Consider the following 22,973-nt stretch of genomic DNA (forward strand, 5'->3'; position numbering starts at 1 on the left):
TATGTTGTAAGTTTTAAACACAACTATTGTTGTGTCTTTACTCCAAGTCACCACAGTATACGATGTAGGAAAAGAATGCATTTCTCTTACCTCAGTGTATTCAGTTTACAGTTTGGATCCGACAGATTTTTTACTCCTGTGTCTCCAGGATCATTCCCTCTGAGATCCAGCTCAATTAAACATGAAGATGCATTTTTCCTCAGACCTGAAGCCAAATCAGCATATCCTTTCTCCTTTACACTGCAGAATGAAAGACTAGAGAAAGAGAATTTGTTTGACCAAATTATGTTTATATTAAACTGAACATTTTGAGCTGTTGTCATGCTTTTGTCCTGTTTGTACCTTTCCTGCCCTGACTCTGTGTGTTTTAACTTTGTCTGATTGTTTTCTTCACCATGTGCACTTTAGAAGATACTCCTTATTACAACAGCTAGTGAACAATGCTAAATCTGAATAATAAACTAACAATCATCATGTAGTGCAAGGTTCTGCTGTTTCTACACAATGAAAAACTCTTAAAACCACCCCCAACAAAAGCATGAATGAGGCTGAGTATTTTTTAATCAAGATGTGAACATAATAACAGATATTACCTTAGAGTCTTCAATTTACAGGAAGGATTCTTCAGTGCACTGGTGAGCTTATTCACTCCTGAATCCTGCAGGTTGTTGTTACTCAGGTCCAGTTCTCTCAGAGTGGATGAAGTGAGAACTCTGGCTAAATCTGAACAGCTTTTGTCTGTTAGATCATCATTGATAATCCTAAAAGCAGACAACAACAAAAATATATAACATATAAATATAGCTTCAACAAGTCTTTTGGTTAAGTGCAAGTACAATATATTTTGGTTAATTTGGAATAAGCTTAGTTTTATAATAAATGATTGCTTTCAATGCCTAAATTGTATTTTCTTAAGAACGCGTCATGTGCTGTTTGGTAAAGGGATACAAAAATATCAGAAAGGCCAGACACTTGCAGATGTTAAAATAACGATTGTATTTTATGTCAGAGTAAAAAACAAGGCCAACAGGCTCTAGGCTAAAGCAGAAACCAGAAAATAACAGCATCATAAACCAGCAGTCAAACAACTGGGCAATGGGAGCAAGTAGTGGAAAGACAAAAAGAGGTGAGACAGACTGACTTTACCCGTCACCTGGACAGAGCAAGGCCAACTGTGCTCTCTCGGGGCTCTGGCAGCCAATGGCAGCCCAAACTACTATTACCATTTTATCTGCGTAATAGTTTGTTGCCTGATTTGAATCTAATTCTTCTGACATCACACACTCAACCCAACCTATCCTAAATTTCACTAATAGTCCAATTTTATAAAATTTAGATTTATAAAAAAACTAGGCTCATTGGGTGCTCAGTACCCATAAAACTTTGATCATAGAATCGCCCCTGGGAGACACATAGTAAATGCGGATAGAATGTTTGTACCACCATTTGTGCTGACCAAAACAAGAGAGAGGGCTTTCAGGTGAGTAGCACAGCAGTTCACAGTGACTAAGTTATGTGTGAGGCAGATGTTTCTTTTTATTTCCATTCCAAACTAAATAGTGCAGCAGCATTGAATATGTACTAGTGCTAAGGTGGCTTGTGAAATAAAAATCAGAAACTGTCCAATTATAATAATACTGAGAAAAATCAACACTGTACGGTAGTATCTGATAAAATTTGAACACTTCTGAGCATAGAAAAGGTAAATACAGCAAGTATACAAAGAAAAAAAATACTTCTCCTGCTTGAGTTCCATTGGCTATTACTGACGAGTAAACACTACGAAATTATTAATTGGGTTGGAAAGACATATTTGCTCTAACTAGTCTAAAATGTGTTCAGGAGGTCAAAAATCAGACTGTGCACTTCAAATAATACTTAATTCTTTCTACAACTGTTGGCTAAAAAGCTGCAGAGTAGAGCCAACTAGAATGGACTTGGCGAGACTGAGAATCTTGGATAAAATTGGGCCAAATGTTACCCAGCCCAGATCCAGGGTCAATAGATCTGCCATCGATAACGCAGTGCTTTGTCAACTGGGTTACCACAGGCCAATTAGACAATAAGCTATACAACCCTATACTTCATAATGAGAAACAAACTCACCTCAGTGTCTCCAGTTTACAGTTTAAACTATTCAGTCCTTCACAGAGCATCTCTACTCCAGAGTCCTGTATTGGATTGTTGCTCAGATCCAGCAGAGTCAGTGTAGAGGATTCTGAGCTGAGAACTTTGAGCACAGCTGAACAGCTTCTTTCTGTCAGGTTACATTGGCTGAGCCTAAATATAAAGTGTTTAAAAAAGTATTAAAAATCTTAAATATATTGTCTTGATACAAATATAATTAAATCAGAATGAAATAATACACAGAAGAGTTACACTTGGCAGAGAATACCAAATGTTTATTAAATCTATTTACATGTCTAAATGTTTATTTTAATTGCAGATAGGGATGTCCCGATTAAATTTTTTTCATTTTTCACGCAGAAAGAACACATCCAAGTAAAGGCACTTTAATTGTTTTCCCACAGTGATTAGCATGCCTAATATATATCGCATGCCTGCTTTCCTAGCCTACTAGTGACCAGTTCAGGCTCAGCTCACTGACACTCTGCCAGAATGGTACACTAACTTATATAAATATGTTACACAAGTCATCTGGTTCTTTTCCACCCAATTCCAATCCTTTGAATATGATGTGATCAACCCCGATCAGATCGGAACATCCCTAGCTGCAGAGGCATACATACTAGCATTAATGTATATTTTAGAAAATGTACCAATAAAAATTTTTAGATATAGTATTTCATTACATTTTTGCTGAATTAACAACAATAATGATCTATACTAGATGAATATTATAAAAACAAGTGCTTTTAAGAATAGTTTTCAGAACGGCAAATGAGATTTCTTTTATGGCTTAATTATTTCGACCTCTGACCTCTATTGCTGCACAGCTTAAGTCTCAGCACTTTCATTTATTCTGTCTTTTCTCATTGCATTGTCTTCTATTTTTCTGACAGTTGTGTTGAGAATAAGCTAAATCAGTTGTGGAAGTCAATTGGAAACACAAAAATGTGCAGTGCACGGTCAAGAGAACTGGGATAGGGAAACAATACTGTAGGCTTAAAATACATATAACCTGGTACTATAACCACTGAACCACCACAGACCTATTACATAATACGATACACAATCACATACTTTGTAATGAGAAACAAACTCACCTTAGTTTCTCCAGTTTACATTGTGGACTCTTCAGTCCTTCAGAGAGAAGTTCTACTCCAGAGTCTTGTATAGCATTGTTGCTTAGATCCAGCAGAGTCAATCTTGAGGATTCTGAACTGAGAACTTTGAACAGAGCTGAACAGCTTCTCTCTGTCAAGTTACACTCACTGAGACTACAAGAAACAAAAAAACAGAAATGTGTTAGACATCTCTTAATTATGTATATTAAAAATACACTTAACAAAAATGTAAATGTAAATCTAAGACTTTTTCTATTTACACAAAATAACTTTTTTGCAAATTTGTCTAAATTCGAGCCTAAATCTGAGTGTAAGATCACCAAACGCCCTCCCTGTGCCAATCAGATCAGTGCAGACATGGTAAGGAAAAAAAAAAAAAATAAACACACCGCTCCTCACGCGGGATCGAACACGTGTTGTCAGGGTAGCGGTCCCGCTGCTCCGGCTATTGAATTAGGACGCGCCCGTGAAAAAACGCCTTTATAAGGAGATAAGGAGCCCAAGAACGTGCGGAAAAAGGAGAACGGGCGGAAACTAAAGTAGGAAATCTGTCCAGAGAGGCATTTATTATTATTATTACTATTATTATATATTTTTTCATCATAGTTCAAACAACCTTACAGGATATAGCACTGAATCATAAGTTAAAATTCGGTCCGGACCTTGGCCTGTCGAACTTTTTTCTAACTGGACCATACTGAATTCTAATTAAATACCCCTGGTGTAGAGGATTTCACCCCTTCCCCTTGTAACTTCCACTCAAAAAGAAGGGGTAGGGGTAAGTGGTAGGGCCAAGAGGTTTAATGGGATTGGGCCTAAATCAATGAAGGCAAAGTCCAAGTTGAGTTACAAGTCTCTCCTGATTTTAGTCAAGTTTTAAGTTGGACTTAAGTCTGTCATGTGACTTAAATCAGTGTCTGGTCAAAATTGTTCTAAATTGAAATTCAACGCCATACCAGACAATATCTTATTTCCACTTTCTCTTTTACATGTTACACTCACAAAGGCTAAAAGCAAGTGTTTCAGAAAAGTTTTAGAAATCTAAGATGTATAACCCTAGTATTATGTGTTTATATGTAATTTCACAGAAGAGTTTATATTAACACAGAAATCACACAATAGATTATGATGTGAAATCTTTACTGATACATATTATGTAGTTATTTGAGAAAAAAGGGACAAAGTCATCAACCATGGAGGGGTGGACTCACGAAAACAAAAGTAAACCATAGAAATCAAAGGCTTATCCCATTTCGTGAATTTCATCATGGCGACTCCCAGCATTGCCTCTTGATGGTGGTGTTCTGGGAGATGTTATCTTAGACCTAGATCAGGGTGCTCCTAGATAGTCTGTGGTGCAACCTAACAGCATTGGATGCATTGATACATAAATTATGAGAGGAAAATGAAAATCATTGTTGAAGTTTACTTTATAGGGCCCTGGGAATGCTCCTCCTGTTCCTCCTCACACAATCCTCCACAGTCCTGTCATGCTCATGTAATAGCTTGTGTCCTGATATCTCCTACATACTCTTGAAACTGCGCTAGGAGACATAGCAAACCATCTTGTGACATCATGTATAGATGTGGCATCCTGGAGGAGCTGGACTACCTGTGCAACCTTGTGCTACCAGTAGTGATAAGGACACTAGCAAAACACGAAACTAAAGAAGAATCAGTAAGGAAGAATAAGGAAATAGCATTTTTTTCTGTGGATATTTTTGAGTTGTCATATTGCTGTTCTCAGGGGTTCACCTGTTGTCACTTTTTAATTTTCACCAAAGCAGCTGAACTTAAATCTAAATTGCTTCCTGACTGGGTAGAAAGATATTAATGACTTTCAACTGACTTTGTGTTATACTGTGAAGATTAAGGGATTCCTTAATTTTTTGGAGCATTGTATTTATCCATTTGATGTTATATTGTCATACAATAGATTTTTCTTTCTGTGGTTTTTAACAATAAGTTGCAATTTAACCCCAAAAAGTGAATGTTAACATGTTTACCATGTTATACGTTTTAGTCATCTGTCAAATGTATTATTTTTTGCTAACGTAATCCATAGCTAAATAGAAAGTACTGAAAAGAACTGTATTTTTTTCTTAATATATCTTTCAACTTTACTTATGGCAGAAATAATAACAATATTGACCCAAACTAACGTAAAAAACAACATTCTTCTGAAGAGTGGTCTGCACTGGATATTCACTGGAATGATCTGCATATGTTCACTGTATTCAGGCATCTCTACTACTATAGTACAACATTAAATCACCATGAGAAAAACAGTAAATTAATTAATGAGAAAATAAAAATTAAATTGGAAAAACTCACATTAGTGTCTCCACTTTACACTTTGAACTCTTTAGTCCTTCACAAAGCAGTTCCATGCCAGAATCCTGTATGGAATTTTTGCTCATATCCAGCAGAGTCAGTGTAGAGGATTCTGATTTGAGAACTTCAAGGAGAGCTGAACAGCTTCTCTCTGTCAGGTTACACTCATTGAGCCTAAAGGATTTTTTTCAGAGAGTGTTATAAATATCTAAATTAATGAATCCTAATGTTATGAATTAATAAAAAAATAGTTGTAATGATTTACAAAATATCTTGATCATAAAGGAAAAACTTTTTTCATACAGAAAAAAAAATATTTATGTATTTATTGTGTTGGTAAAAAAAACAATTTAATCCTAACAGAATTCTGTGATCAATTACAATTAATCACAAATTTTCCTTCTTCTTATGACTAAGCTGTATTGTGGATTTGATGTGTATTTGTGTATTTAAATGTATTTAAATATGAATCTTAGAATGAGTCTTAGATTGGCAAAATGTCATTATACTTATCTTCTTATTTTTGTACTTATCATAACAATAACATTTATGCTGAATAACAGTTTAGCAGAAAGTTCTCTCATTAAACACGAGGAAGCTTTAATGGAGAAAAGAAAAGCTATGTAACTGCTCACTTTTAGCCACTTGAGGAAACATGCCAGAAGCTTTGTATGTATGATTTAACCTAGATACATAATACATGAATAAAAAATCTACTCAAAAAGTAGATTCTTTCTTGATATACTTAATTTTCTGTCTGTAAACATAAAGCTGATGTGGCAAAAAGTTAAATTTTTGTCTCATCTGCCCATAGGACATTCTCCCAGAAGTTTTGTGGCTTGTGAAGTTTGGCAAATTCCAGTCTGACTTTTTTATGTTTTGTTTTCTACAATGGTGTCCTCCTTGGTCCCCCCCATTAAGTCCACTTTGGCTCAAACAATGACGGATGGTGTGATCTGACACTGATATTCCTTGAGCTTGAAGTTCACCATTTTTTCTGGGCTCTGTTGTTACCATTCATATTAGTTGTCGAGGGAGATTGGGTACAGTCCCGTTCTTTCTAATCTCCTTAGACAACTCTTTCCTTCGCTTCCTCTGGTCCATGATGAGTGTGGAACACACCATGTCACCAAACAGCACAGTGACTACTTGTAGCCCTATATATAAACCTACTAACTGATTACAAGGTTGTAGACACCTGTGATGCTACTTAGTGGACACACCTTGATTAACACCTTGATGTCCCCTCTGTTTACATTATTTTCCGGGGTTTCATCATTTCTGTCCAGGCCTGTTTCATGATTTTATTTTAAATTATTTAAATAATTCTCAAAATCAAAGTTGGATTTTCATTTTAATAGATTTTTTATTTATTATTATTTTTGCCAGATTCAAGTTATTTATGTGACCATTGTGTTTTTTTCTTTTCTTTCATTTCTTTAAATTAGGTCAAATTTATTAAGAAATATAGAAAATTCTAAAGGGTTCAAAAACTATTAAGCACCACTGTAGATTCAAGCTTAGAATATCTAAATTGCTATGTAAATATAATCATTAGCCCAGTTATAAGATTATTATTATTATTGTTGTTGTTGTGTTTGTGCTTCAACATTCACTTCTTATAACTACATTGCTCTTAATTGAATTGCTGAACAATTAAACTCAGTAATGAATGTGTCATGTGATATAAGGGACAAATATGTATAGTTAGACCTCCATTGCAAGTATAAAATATTTTAGCTGTTTGCAATAAACCAAACAAGAACGATTTCAACAGCTGAACACAATTAATATAACAAGTGGCTTCTAAAAGATGTGTCTTAAAGATGCTAAAGGGATTTACTGAAACAAAATATCATTAAAAGGTCCAATTTGTGCTGAATTCAAAAACACTTTTAATTTTAGTTGTGCTGAGCTATTTTATTATTTTAGTTTGATTTGTTTATTGTAAACAGCTGAATGTTTGTAGATTTTGCTAATCACCCTCATTTGCAATGAGCATTGAAAATTTTTAATTGTAACTATTTACTGATTAACATAAAATATGTTACTTACAGAGCAGTTGTGGCTTCTTTAACCACTGGTAGCAGTCTGTTAAGACACTCCTCTGATCTGATGAACTTCTTCAGATCAAACTCATCCAGCTTCTCTTTAGATGTCAGCAGCACAAAGACCAGAGCTGACCACTGAGCAGGTGAGAGTTTAGCTTCAGAGAGACGCCCTGAACTCATGTAACTCTGGATCTCTTTCACCAGAGAATCATCGTTTAACTCATTCAGACAGTAGAACAGATTGATGGATCTCTCTGGAGAGGGATTTTCCTTAAACTTTATCTTGATGTACTCGACTATTTCCTTCCTGCAGTCAGAACTACTTCCTGTCAACAGTCCAACAGTCAACAGTCCTCGGATGAGCTTCTCATTAGACTCCAGTGAGAGACCCAGAAGGAAGCGAAGGAAGAGGTCCAGGTGGCCATGATCACTCTCCAAAGCCTTGTCTACTGCAGTCTTGAGAAAATCAATGAGCTCTGTTGTTTTGCTCTCCTGTGATGTGGACTGTGGTTCAAAAACGTTCCTGTTGTCATTTTTGAGCGATAAGTATGCAAACACAGCAGCAAGGAACTCCTGAATGCTCAGATGAACAAAGCTGAAAACTGTACCAAGAAATCTGACAGTCTCCTGAGTGCACAGTCCTGAGCATATCAGTATCTTACTGGGGTCAATTCCACATTCTTCTAGATCTTCTATATAGAAGATCAGATTGCTTTCTTCCAAATGCTGAAAAGACAGTTTTCCTAGTGCCAGAATGGCCTCTTTATCCCATGGTATGTCAAAAGCATTTTTTCTAGTGTATTTCATATTTCCCTGCACTGCCTGAAAGATCAGAAAGCATGTGTACATTTCTGTCAGTGTCTTTGGGGTTTCCTCACTCTCTGTTTCTTCCAGAATTTTCTGAAGCACAGTGGCAGATATCCAACAGAAGACTGGGATATGACACATGATGTGGAGGCTCCTGGATTCTCTAATGTGGTCAATTAATTTGTTAGCCATAACCTGATCAGTGATTCTCTTTCTGAAGTACTGCTCCTTTTGCTGATCATTGAAGCCACGCAGCTCTGTCATTCGGTCAACACACTCTGCAGGGATCTTACTGGCTGCTGCTGGTCTAGTGGTTATCCAGATCTGAGCAGAGGGGAGAAGATTTCCCTTGATGAGGTTTGTCAGCACAACATCCAGTGGAGCTGCTTCAGAGACATTATTCATATTGTTGTTTTTCTGGAATGCCAAAGGAAGTTGGCATTCATCCAGTCCATCAAGAATGAACATGATATTGTGCTGATCTGTTAATCTCAGTCCTTCTGTCTCTGGGAAGAAAAAACAGATGATGTCCATCAAACTCTGACGTCCTTTCTTCAAATTCAGTTCCCGGAAAGGAAGAGGAAATATGAACTGGATGTCTTTGTATTCTTTTTCTTCGGCCCAGTCCAAAATGAACTTCTGCACACAGATTGATTTTCCAATTCCTGCAACTCCCTGTGTCAGCACAGTTCTGATTGGCCTCTCTTGTTCAGGTAAAAGTTCAAACATGTTCTTGCATTCGATCTGAACATCCTGCTGAAGTTGACCTGCATCTGCTTTTACATTGTTTTTTTGGATAAGTCTCACTTCATGGTCTTTGTTTACCTGTCCAGCAGCACCTTCAGTAATGTACATGTCTGTGTAGATCTTATTCAGGATGGTAGACTCTCCTTGTTGTGCAATTCCTTCACAAACATGGCGACACTTTTCGCTCAGTTTACATTTGAGTGCATGCTCTTGAATTCCAATCAGTTCTTCTAATCAAACATTAAAAAAACACAGCTATTAGAGAGCATAAAAATTTAAATATTAACAGTCCTTGTTAAGTAATTCAGTGACTATGTAAAATAATGTGTAAACATGCAAAATGAACATGAAGATCTTTAGATCTGTTAACCACTTACTTTGTAAAGCCTCAGCAAGATCCTCATGATTCATTTTCTTCAGGAAGTACTGTGTCATATTCAGAACTCCCTGTTTCAAATTCCAAGTGTCCTTTTCCACATCATTGTTTTTTATGTTGCTTTTCATTAGATGTGTCCTGTATATTTCAAGCTCTTGTTTTATGAATCCATGTATTCTTTTCTCAAGCTCCTTCATAAAAACGTAGTGGTAAAAGCACAAAAGGAATTTTTTAAAATAATAAAAACAAGAGTAGCTTTTGCATTTGTTCAACTGTTAAGAATGTATCATACACAAAAAATCATAAAAACATTTTGATACTGATTTATTTTGTTTTTCAGGCAGATAAATTGACTGTGGCCTTTAACAAAGTCATTTAATGTGACCATAATGTTTCTTACATTTAATCAATTTCATTAATCTGCTTAACATTTTACAAGTTCTCAGTAGTGAAACATGTTTATATACTAAGTGTTTGCATTACTTAGGGTTTTTAGTACTAATCTCATATTTTTATTCTATTAAGTCACCTTCTAATATGCAACTGATGCAAAGTAAAAGAAAACATCAAATTAAATATACAGTGTCAGCAATTACAATTCCATTATAATTACAATTCTACAATTAGATTATTATTTTAGAATTTATTATAGTTACTGCTATTATGGGTGGCACCACATGATGAGAGGTCGCTCCATACTGACGTACTGACGCTCCCGTTCACTCACTGTGTGCTCCATTCACTAAAAGTACTGACGCTCCCGTTTGCTCACTGTGTGCTCAGTTTATGGAACGTACTGACGCTCCCGTTTACTCTGTGTGGTCTTTTTTACTGAACGTACTGACGCTCCTGTTCACTCACTGTGTGCTCCGTTCACTGAACAGAGTAAAAGTAAAGTGATGGACCCTGTAAAGTAATGGACCCCACCAGTCCACTTTTAAGACCGTTAGATCCACCAAAGATCCAAGCAAGAGCAAGTTATATAACAGTCCACAGTATCAGTGTAAGGAGGGGGGTGGAGTGCTGTTCAATGTCTCCACTCACGGCCACCAATGTCATAGTTCTCCTTGGCCGGGGTGAGGTGATGAGAGAAGTGGGAGCATGGGTGCAGTCACTGACTAGGACAGGACCGCACCCACCCACACTTCAGAGGCATCTACTTCCACTATAAATGGAAAATCTGGATTGGCATCTGGAGAACTGGTGCAGTAACCAACAGGTGTCTGATGCTGTCAAATGCCTCCTGGGCTTCAGTGGACAACTTGAATCGCCCTACAGTTTTTTCTGTCAGGGCGCTCAATGGAGCAGCTACCGTGCTGAAATTTCTCACAAAGCGATGGAAGAAGTTGGTGAAGCAGAGGAAGCACTGGACAAGGAGCACAGAGGTAGGCTGGGGCCAGTTCTTCACTGCCTTGGTCTTGGCCGGGTCCATGTGCAGAGTGTCGTGAGAGACAAAGAATCCAAGGAAAAAAAATCATCTGTGCATGGAACACTGGTTAATGAACAGGTGGTTCTCCAAAAAAATAACTGGAGGACCCACCGGACATGGGCAACGTGTTTGTCTACCGATCTGCTGTAAATCAAGATATCGTCTAGGTAGACGAACACGTATCTGTTCAAGGCCTCCCGAAGGACCTCACTGATATACCGCTGGAAGACGACGGGTGCGTTCATCAGCCCAAACTGCATTACCAGGTATTCATGTTGGCCGAATGGTGTGATGAATACTGTTTTCCATTCGTCCCCCTGTCTGACAAAGACCAAGTTGTAGGCACTGCGCAGTTCCAGTTTGGTAAAGACTGAAGCCTGTTGCAGTGTCCCAAAGACCAAGATTATTAGGGGCAATGGGTACCAATCCTTAATGGTTGTTTGGTTTAGACCTCTGTTATTGATGCAGGGTCTCAGGCCTCATCCTTTTTCCCCACAAAGAAGAACCCTGCTCTGGCTGGGGGTGTAGATGGACCAATGAATCCAAGGGCAAGTGGTTCTTGGATATAGTCCTCCATGACCTGGCATTCTGGCCCTGACAGGGAGAACAGCCTACCCCTGGGTGGGCTAGTGCCAGGGAGGAGGTCTTTGGCAAAATCATAAGGATGGTGTGGGGCAGTAGCTCTACCTGCTGCTTACTAAATAGCTCAGAAAATCCCAGTACTTTGTAGACACGTGTTTGAAATCCCTGGGGTTGGTGTTAACTTCCTGAGGCACCTTACATGGCTGTAGGCAAGAAGCCTGGCAGACTGGTCCCCAAGACACGACCGACAGAGACAGCCAATCAATGCGGGGATTGTGTCATTGGAGCCAGGGAAAGCCAAAACCAACGGAAGGTCAGGGGCACTGATGATGTAGAGCACTATCTGCTCAGAGTGGGAAAAAACATGCATAGTAATAGGACTGGTCTGGTAGAAGACTTCAAAGAGCCCAGTGCACTAGCATTCCAGAGGCACAGACCAGTGCACTAGCATTTCACCCACTTTTGGCCGAGAGCATGCAAAACTCAATGGCGTAATCTGCCACTGCCACAAACTGCAATCTGCAACCAGGAGATCAAAAGTTTGTGACAGAAAAGAAGCAAACTGGGTCACTGAAGCCCAGGCTAAGGCCCTGCCAGTGAGAAGGGAGACTATGTGTGCCCCTACAACCTCTTGGTTCGCCGCCATAATGCTCTGGGGCTGGTAGGGAGGGAACTGCATGAGGGGCTGATATGGCTGCAGGCTCAGGCACCTGAGGAACCGGTTGTGCAGGATTGGGGGTGTGTGTGGCTTGGAAGATTAAACTAGTCAGACCCTTCATCTGAGAAAAAATCTACTGCAAGGTTTGCTCATGCCCCCAAATAGCAGCTACCTGATTTACAAGAGCAATCTTTACCTGCTCGAGATCTACTTGGCGTGCTGGATCCATAGCTCTGGACGGAACAGGTGGGAACCCCAAAAAGGGTGTAAAACACAAAATGGTGCTGAGCATGAGTGATGGAGAAATGGAGAGAGACCAGAAGATCCCCTGGAACACCTAGTGGTTCTTCATCCACACCTCAATTGATCTAGCTGTGTGGAATTGATCATTGTCCTGCTGGAAAAAACAGTCTTTAAAGTTGGGGAACATTGCCAGAGCAGAAGGAAACAAGTTTTCTTCCAGGATAACCTTGTCTGCAGCTTGATTCATGCATCATTCACAAAGATGAAACTGCCCAATTCAAGCCTTGCTAAAGCATCCCCAGATCATCACCGATCCTCCACCAAACTTCACAGTGGGAACAAAACACTGTGGCTTGTAAACCTTGTCAGAGAAGATGATCTTACTCCAGTCCTCTATAATCCAAAACTTATGATATTTTGCAAACTTCAGCCTGGATCTTCTTTGCTTCTCATTGAAGGTCTTTTTTTTTAGTCCTGCCTCTAAGAGGTTGTTTTGAACTGTTCTTTCCATGCATTTCACCCCAGCTGCCATTTGCCATTCTTTTTATAAATCACTTGATGTCATCCTGTAGTTGCTGACTGACATTCAAATAAGTTGACAGTCAATCTCCAGTCCTGAACCCCATTGAAAAACTCTGAATGTTATCATACAAGATGTAAGTTGGTCACAAGCCATTAAACAAAGCTGAACTGCTTGATTTTTTTGTGCCAGGTGTGGAATAAAGTCACCCAAAAAATTGTGAAAACTTGTGGAGATGCATGAAAGCAGTGATTAAAAATAAGGGTAATTCTATCCTTTAGTTAGTCATGTTCTAGTTCTAGTCAAGTTAACAGTGGATCTCAATTTGAATTACAATTCATTGGTTTTGGCACTACTTAATAGTAAATGTTCATATTTACAGTGATTTAATTTAGCAATTTAAAACGTCTAATCAATTGTAAAGTTGTATACATATTCCTCAAACATCAGATATTCTTTACACAAAAAATCTGTGTTAATGGAAAAAAAAAATTGGGAGAACATTAAATGGATTAATGATGTATTGCTAAGGCCTTTGCACACAACCTTGTTTAATTATATTTAGAGCATTATTATTTTGTTGTTCTTGCTTGTTTGTATTGCTTGCTGATGAGGATGTACCATCAAAATCGCCAAGATTAAGTTTAATCCACAAACCAGCCTTAAGGGCATGTGTGAAATGATTACAGATCTATATAGTGTTACAAAATACACTTTAAGTCTTACATGTAAAATGTGCTTTAGATGGTCTTTAATCTTCTTTTGAAGCTTCCCACCTGTCCCAGCTGTCTTTCTGCAGTAAAAATAAGATACTTTCAGTACAGTCTATTTACATTAACAGATTAATAGACATTAAAATACTGACAGGAAGCATATAGAGAAAGCATATACAGCAAAGTACAAGCTAGACTCTAAACTCTTATCTGAGACCTCCATAATACAGTAGCAGAGAAAACTCAATGCTCTGCAAAAAAACACACACATACACACCATTCAGCATGACAAGACACATTTTATAAATCTGTAACCATGATGCAAGTTCAGAAATGTGATGTATATGTAGTAATTAAGGATTTCCTATTACATGTTTTTGCCCCTGAGTCATTAGATTTTGAGTACAAAAAGGTTAAAAAAAACAATATGATATAGGCAAAGCAACAATTGTATCATATGCCTACAACCAGGGTAACCATAGTTACCAAATCTAACTATTGTTATCTGATTGGTTGCTTCTGGGTCTGTGTGCCAAAAAATGGCAGAAATATACGATGTAAAAATGAATTATATTTCTTTTTTCATTAATAAACAAAACACTATATTTCACTGATAATAGATAAAGTTGACTCTTTAATGCACATTTGCTGTATGCATTTGAACTGATCTATATGCAGATATGTCAAAAGTAGTGGTGTCAATCGAAAACGAATAAAAAATCTGATTAATCACAACAATATTCTGTGATTAATTGCACTTGTTCTTAAGTTTTTTTTAGTGGATATTCAAATGTACATAAAATAATGAATGTAAGAAATGTAAAATGCCATTATATTTTTTTATTAGTGATGTCAATTAAAATACTAGTATATACTTGTATGTTTGAGGGGAGATAAAGCCAACATGGGATGCTGGAATAAGGAATGCATCAGAATTTGGATAGAGGAAACTTTTTTTACTTTATTGTAAACATTTCAGCTTGGTTTTCTGAATTAGAACTTAATTTTCTGACTATAAAAGGGTGTTTTTAAACCTGTAGTTGGTTTCTATGGTCAAGATCAGTTGATGAGTTTGTTTACTTGGAGTGTTTCTCCCTCTGTTTGGTTGGTTTTACACAGGTATAAACCTAAACACACCAAAATGCGCACCAATAAACCACGCGAGCACATTGTGTCGTCTGATTGGACAGAGCTGTCTGGCGTGGGAGCAAGAAAGTAAATATATCAAGAAGTTCTGTGTGATATTGCTTTAACACAGAACACTGAAAATGTGATGCTGCGCTTTCAAACACAGTGTTTTTAATGGGAGTTGCAGGGCAGATGTCCGTGCATCTGTGAGCAGTGAACACTGAAAATACTGAGTTCAGTGTGTTAACAGCATGAAGCAGTCGAGACAGTCTTTGTTCATATCAGTATATTATCTGGCTAATATATCAGATTAAACTCCTCCTTATCAGCAGCTCAATTAAAAATAAGTATATTTGATAGCTGGATCAGACTGAAGCCAGATCACTTTGCCACCACAAGCGAACCGTTCTGTTGGGTCAAACTTGTTGGAGTAATTAACTTGCAAAAATATATTAAAAAAATAATAACACATTTTTTATTCTTAATGGAGAAAATAAATTCAAACCTACATAGCCCTGTCTGAAAAAGGGTTTGCCCCTTCAGTTAGAACATAACCTAACTGTGGTTTATCACACCTGAGTTCAACTTTTCTAGCCTGATCAATCATGAAATCACTTACATAGGACCTGCCTGACAAAGCGAAGTAGACCAAAATATTCTCAAAACCTGGACATCATGCCAAGATCTCAAGAAATTTAGGAACAAATTAAAAAGAAAGTCATTTAGACCCATCAGTCCGGAAAAGGCCATCAAGTTTTGGAGCTCCAGCGGAGTTATAGTGAATGTACGAAAGTCTGTTTTGTTTTTGTTTTCCATTCTGCATTAACTTTAAAAAAACTTTAAACAAATTCAAATAATTAAAATGGAAAGGGGAGTTAGCTTTGCACATTTTAAGACAATATTGTGTATTTTACATAGATGTGTAGTGCTTGAATTTTCCAAAAATGAAAATTCCTGTTTGTGTACATGGCAGCAGCTTACATACCTTTCCTCAGTTTGTGTTTCTCCTGAAGAGACAGATACTGAATTCTGTCTGAAGACCAAAAACAAAACGCACATGAGCATTATAGACTAACATCATTTTTAAGGCACAGTTAAAATGAAATGGGAAAATCATCAGTTATTAAATTAGAATGAATTATATTAAATAAAAGTGTGAAATCAGGCTTCTTACAGTAACAGAAGACAAGTTTGCCATTTATCAGAGTAAATTTGGGAATACCTTTGCTGAGCAACAGAATTGCGACTCTGGTTCTGCTTCAGGGGCTTTTGACTGGAAACAGATGAGCCTGGGGTCTTACTAGATATCCTGACAGACAGAGAGGAGAGGGTTTTAGTTTAGTGTATTTTTCTGTAAAGTCAGTCATATATAACATGCATGAGATAAGCAAAAATGTTTAGAAACAGAAGGTCAAGCAAACAATAAACACAGAAATAAATCATTATAAAAACATTTTAATCCAGTCAAACAAATTATAAACACGTAAATAAATCATAATAAAAAACAGAACACATCAATTAAGTACCACATTTTAATAGTTACTGTAAGCAGCTGATTGCTGCTCTGTACAAAACGTGGCTAATGGTACTACTGGTACTAATGTGGTAACTGGGTACTGGCACACAATTTAGTTTACCCCAACTCAAAATCTTTTTCTAGGATTTTTTATTTATTTATACCTGACGAAGGTTTGTCAAGTCTGGCCTATTTTTAAATAGTTTTCTATAGATTAGGAGTTCCATTGTAAAAACAAACAAGTTGCATATTTAAAGTAAAAAGTATTTAAGTAAAATGGTGTGATGCTTTGTGGCCTGAAGCAACAGGCCACCCAACTCCTGGTACAAGCAGTCGTCATCTCATGCCTCGACTACTGCAATGCCATACTAACTGGCCTCCCGGCCTGTGTAGTAAAACCACTCCAAATGATCCAGAACGCAGCAGCACGTCTGGTCTTCAACCAGCCAAAACGGGCACGTCACCCCACTGCTCATTGAGCTCCATTGGCTACCAGTTGATGCTCGCATCAAATTCAAAGCTCTTACAATTGCCTACAAGGTGATGACAGAACAGGCACCTTCCTACCTGCACTCACTCCTGAAGGCTTACGCTACCTCCCGGCCGCTGCACTCCTCCAATGAACATCGCCTCGCTTTGCCAAACATCCACACAAAGCAATCCAGACTGTTCTCATACAGAGTTCCCCAATGGTGGAACAATTTACCTTCCACTACCAGATCAGGAGAATCTCTCGCTATCTTTAATAAACTCCTGAAGACAGAGCTCTTCAAAGAGCACTTACTCTCTTAACACCTCTAACACACTAATTACTAGGGGTGTGACGAGATCTCGTGGCACGATATCTTGCGAGATTAAACGTGACGATATTTCTCGTCAAGCTTAAACCTGTCTCGCGGGAAGAAAAAAATAGTTTAGTGTGGACTTTTTAAGAGGGATCTGGCAACCCAGTAGCGATACAGCGGGTGGCTGAGGAATGAGAGCAGCTCTCAGCAGAAGAGGAAAATTTGGGTATTTGCATAAAACAGAGGTCACTAATGGGCGGACCGCGGTCCGGGTCCGGACCCAAACGTTGTCCAATGCGGACCCAAACCTACTGAGAAGGATTTAATTGTATACACGCTTTGCGGCGCAGTAAATCCCAGACCAATCACATGTGGGTTAAGATCACCAAATGCTCTCTTCAGTCAATCAGATCTGTGCAGACGCGGTAAGGAAAAAATAAATAAATAAACACACCGCTCCTCACGCGGGATCGAATGAATTCTAATTAAATACTCCTGGCATAGGAGATGCTTCTGCTACTTTTAAGTTGTATATCTGGCTGCATTTTGGCTCCAGTGGAAACAATAAACGGTAACAGAGTGACCAACAAGATACAAACCATATATAAATACTGTAAGTAAATCGTACACGTGACTGTTTCATCGGCAGTTGTACTAATCCCTTAGCTCTGTACTGTATTAAAAAAAATTCTGTCTCTGTTTGCACTTCAAGCATAGTCTTAATGACTGGTTATTGTTATGAATAGTTAAATTACAAGAGATTTAGGAGAAAAAAAAAACCATAGTCTTAATATGACTGGTTGTAGTTTGCACTTATTGTTTGCTCTATATAAGACCTAGAAAAGTTTTATTTCTATTTCTATTTTCTATAAAATCAATGTGTGAGAGAAACCAGTCTGTTAATTGTGTGTTGTATGGTTTTGTCAAATAAAACTCTAGTTTTCAAGCCATTTTTCATTTTTGACATTTTCTTTAAAAATTTATTTTTAAATCTCGTCTCGTCTCGTTCTCGTGAACCCAATATCGTGTCTCGTCTCGTCTCGTGAGATTAGTGTCTCGTCACACCCCTACTAACTACTTCTAACCTCATTTCCTTCTTCCCCTCCTACACTCCTCTATACCATTATTTCCCTTTGACCTCCTTTAAGCCCTATCTAAAGATGTTTTCCCTTTAACTTCTATTACTTTTATACTTGACTATTGTAAGTCGCTTTGGACAAAAGCGTCTGCCAAATGTAATGTAATGTAATGTAATAATTTTATTGCTATTTTGGGCAAGTTAATTATGTTTTGTCAATGTTGTTTTTATTAATAAATTAATGCAAACATTTAAAATTAAAACATTAACATTAAAAATGTTTTTTGACATAAATTGATAACATCTCCAAGTTTTTATGCAACATCCTCCCAAAATAGAGAGGTTTTCTCTTAACGGATGAATTACGTTTTTCACAGTTCATGGTTATGGTATGTGCAGGCATATGTTATGGACAACGAACACAGGTACATTTTAGTATTGTAATTTTAAATGCTCAGAGACACCGTGACGAGATCCTGAGTCTCATTGTTGTGCCACTTGTTGCAGCGTGATAATGCATGACCCCATGTTGCATGGATCTGCACCCAATTCCTAGAAGCTAAAAACATCCCAGTTCTTGCATTTCCAGCATAATCAATGAACGTTTTACCCATTGAGCACGTTTGGGATGCTCTGGATCGGCGTATACGACAGCAGGTTCCAGTTCTTGCCAATATCCAGCAGCTTCACACAGAGGAAGTGTAACAACATTTCAGACCACAATCAACAACCTAATTAACTCTGTTGCACTGCGGGAGTCAAATGGTGGTCACACCTGATACCGACTGGTTTTCTAAACCCCCGTACCCCCAATGCATTTTAGTGGTCTTTTATTGTGTCCAGACTAAGATACACCAGAGCAATAGTCACACTGTCTAGTCAGCATCGTGTTATACCACACCTATAAGGTGGGTGAATTATCTGAGCAAAGGAGAAGTGCTCACTAACACAGATTTAGACAAATTTGTGAACAATATTTGAGAGAAAAAAGGCCTTCTGTGTACACAGATTCATGAAACTTTCCATGCACAAAATTAGAGCAAAGACAAAAATGTTGCATTTATATTTTTTGTTCAGTGTAAATTAGAATTAAATAAAAACAAATAACAGTGTGAAATCTGGAAATGGTGCAGAGATTTATCTTCCCAAAACATCTGTCACAGTTAAATATAAATAAATGATAAACTTTGCTTTATTTTCTTCAGAGAAAATTCCGAGCAAACTAAAATACAACAGAAGACAAGTTTTCCATTTATCTGAGTAAACTTGGGAATACCTTTGCAGAGCAACAGAACTGTATCTCTGGTTCTGCTGCAGGGACTTTTTTCTGGAAACAGATGAGCCTGTGGTCTTTCCAGTGTTCCTGACAGACAGAGAGGAAAGGGTTTTAGTTTACTGTATTTATCTGTAGAGACAGTCATATATAACATGCATGAGATAAGCAAAAATGTTTAGAAACAGAAGGTCAAGCAAATCAGAGCCTGGTGACATATTGGTGTTTTTATTTAGCAACGTAAACATGGCCTGAAATGCATAAATGGATGTACATATATATATATATATATATATATATATATATATATATATATATATATATATATATATATATATATATATATTAAATAAGAATACCAGACAAAACATGAATATCTAGCTCACACAGTCTGCAACAAAATAGGTCATAGTAAATGTAAGCAAATCTGTGTTTTGTTTTTTGTTTAAATACATATTAAAACAAAAAAGGAGTTAGCTTTGCACATTTTAAGACAATATTGTGTATTTTACATAGATGTGTAATGCTTGAATTTTCCCAAAATGAAAATGTTTGTGTTCATGGCAGCAGCTAACATACCTTTTCTCAGTTTGTGTTTCTCCTGAAGAGACAGATACTGACTTCTGTCTGAAAATCAAAAACAAAACGCACATGAGCATTACAGACTAACATCATTTCTGAAGTTAAAATTAAAGTTGAACATTTATTAAATTAGAATGAATTATAATAAATAACAGTGTGAAAATCAGGCTTCTCACAGTAACAGAAGACAAGTTTTCCATTTATCAGAGTAAATTTGCGAATACCTTTGCTGAGCAACAGAATTGGGTCTCTGGTTCTGCTTCAGGAGCTTTTGTCTGGGAACACATGATCCTGGGATCTTTCTGGACTTCCTGACAGACAGAGGGAAGATGAATTAGTTTACTGTACTTATCTGTTGAGTCAGTCATTCATAACTTGTAAGTATTATATTTTTACTCACTGTATGGTAACAGTGTATGCCTCATTTCTCATTTTACATCAGAAACATTGTGACATTCATGGTAGTCCATAACACTTTCTTGTCTTGGCGTTGTAGTGACTTTGTAATCGACTTTGGTCGATTGCTATTTAATGCCGCAGCTCTTCTGCACTTGTTAGCAGAGAAAACTGACGTGCTCGTTCACGCTGTAAAGGTGAATGAGCAGTTTATTTATGGGAACAGCAATGTTATTTTATTCTGTATTCTCAATGCTACAGGATTTGGTCTATGCCTAAGGGCAGTTCAGGCTACACATCTAGCAGTTACCACATGTGCTCCAGTTGTCTTGTCTCAAAGTCTCACAGTGCGTTGTCCACATGCCGTTGCATCTCTGTTGTCTTCAGCTCGTGTAATTACAGTTACTGCCCAAAGATGGGGTAACTGGGTTGCTGCTCTTACAGCTCCAAACATTCGAATTCAAAGGGCTCAAATCACTAATCCTTCATCATTAATGATGACTGCATTGTCTGATGCTTGTGATGGGGATGATAGTGATGATCATGATTGCGTTATGCTAACTCAAACACGACCTTCTGATATTTCTGAAATTCCTCTTGATAATCCTGACATGATTCTCTTTTGTGATGGGTCAGCTCAAGTGATAGATGGCTGTAGGCATGTGGGTTGGGCTGTGTGTACACCCCATGCTGTGGTAGCCCAGGGCCGTCTCCCTGATCACTTGTCAGCTCAAGCTGCTGAACTAGTTGCTCTCACACAGGCTTGTGTTTTAGCTACTGGACTTACAGCAAATCTGTATACTGATTCCCAATATGGCCATGGAGTAATTTTTGACTTTGGTTATATATGGAAACAGCGTGGCTTTTTAACAGCTGCTGGTACACCTATTAAACATGCCATCCTTGTAGCTGAGCTTATGTCTGCCTGTAAGCTACCAGCACAGTTAGCAGTGATGAAAGTCAAGGCACACACCAAGTCTGATTCAATAGAAGCACAAGGTAATGCTTTAGCCGATGCCTCAGCACGTGCAGCTGGTAAACTACCACAGATTTCAGTGTCTGCTGTTGACATAACTGTTGATCCTGACTCACAAAAACTGCGTGATTCATTAATGCAAATGTACTCTGATGCTCCAGCAATGGAAGTTTGGACCTGGATGGATAAAGGTGCAAGTCTTGATTCCAGTGGTTTCTGGATGAAAGCAGGCAAATATGTTGCTCCTGAGGCACTGCTTCCATATTTGGCACAACAAATACATAGCTTGGGACACATGGGTGTAGATAGCATGGTTCACAGGTTCTCCTCCGTTTGGTGGAACTCCAAGTTTAGAACACATGCAGCAGGAATAGTACGAGGATGTGTATTGTGCCAGTCTAACAATACAGCTATGGGTGTGCCATCACCTGCAGTGCACACAGTAGCACCTCCAGGCCCATTCAAACATTTGCAAGTTGACTACATCACGCTACCACCCTGTCAGGGTAAACAAGATGTGTTGATTGTTTGTGACAAATTTTCCCGTTGGTTGGAAGCATATCCAACTAAAAGAGGTACTGCATTGCATACTGCTAAAGTACTGGTACAAGACTACATTCCACGTTGGGGAGTACCAGACAGCGTAGACTCAGACCAAGGTACACACTTCACTGGAAAGGTTGTTCAGGAAGTGATGAGAATGATGAAAATCCAATGGAAAATGCATTGCCCATACAGACCCCAAGCTTCTGGACAGGTGGAACGCCAAAATCAGACTATCAAACAGCGTTTGTCCAAATTACATCAAAGTGGGGTCCCCTGGATGAATGCATTACCTGCTGTGTTGTGCAGTATTAGGGCATCACCTACACGCAAAGTGGGCCTAAGTCCATATGAGATCATAACAGGTCGGCCTATGTCTTTACCTGGAACCATTGATCTCAGACAGGCTGATGTGCATCTCACTTCTGATGCCCTGCTGAAATATTGCCAAGAACTCACTGATACAGTAAGTTCTGTCCAGCAACGTGTAAAAGACGCGTGGATAGAGCCACAAAAAGGGGGGCATATGATTGTGCCAGGTCAGTGGGTTAAGATTAAAAACCACACAGCTGCCCCATTAGAGTGGAAAGGGCCTTTTCAAGTTCTTTTGGTCACAGATGCAGCAGTATTATGCAAAGGAAGGAAAACATGGACCCATGCTTCTCATTGCAAAGTGGTACCACCACCATAATAGGGACATATGGGTTAACTGGAAGGACAGCCCTGAAGGAAGAACTGCTAGTTTTAGTCTAGCAGGGGCCAACCTAAGGGTGAAGTCTCCCATTTCCCCAAATGCAGTTAGTGCTCCTCCCTCCTTTCAGTTACTTAGCAACTCATGGATAGGAAGGGTCAGGGTGGTACCATATGCAAATGTGAAGTACTGAGTCTTAAACAAAACCAACTTAAAACATATTCACACTACAAGATACTGCTTATATATTTTTGTGTCTTACAGAAAGCTCCAGAAAGGTGTGTCACTGCCTGGTTG

At 38.2% G+C, this 22,973-nt stretch overlaps 1 protein-coding gene across 1 annotated transcript in view; it reads right to left on the minus strand.

The window, feature by feature from the left end:
- LOC103032132 (uncharacterized) overlaps positions 1 to 22,973 on the minus strand; it is a 214,680-nt gene that overhangs the window by 154,032 nt on the left and 37,675 nt on the right. The window contains exons 8-16 of the mRNA XM_049466411.1: positions 15,822 to 15,869; positions 13,722 to 13,788; positions 9,565 to 9,754; positions 7,638 to 9,417; positions 5,583 to 5,756; positions 3,228 to 3,401; positions 2,107 to 2,280; positions 594 to 761; positions 91 to 255 (exon numbers count right to left, since the gene is read on the minus strand). Of these exons, the coding sequence (XP_049322368.1) occupies positions 91 to 255; positions 594 to 761; positions 2,107 to 2,280; positions 3,228 to 3,401; positions 5,583 to 5,756; positions 7,638 to 9,417; positions 9,565 to 9,754; positions 13,722 to 13,788; positions 15,822 to 15,869 (2,940 nt within the window). The remainder of the gene's footprint in view (positions 1 to 90; positions 256 to 593; positions 762 to 2,106; positions 2,281 to 3,227; positions 3,402 to 5,582; positions 5,757 to 7,637; positions 9,418 to 9,564; positions 9,755 to 13,721; positions 13,789 to 15,821; positions 15,870 to 22,973) is intronic.

Source organism: Astyanax mexicanus, chromosome 17 (assembly GCF_023375975.1).
Source record: "Astyanax mexicanus isolate ESR-SI-001 chromosome 17, AstMex3_surface, whole genome shotgun sequence".
NCBI lineage: Eukaryota > Metazoa > Chordata > Actinopteri > Characiformes > Acestrorhamphidae > Astyanax > Astyanax mexicanus.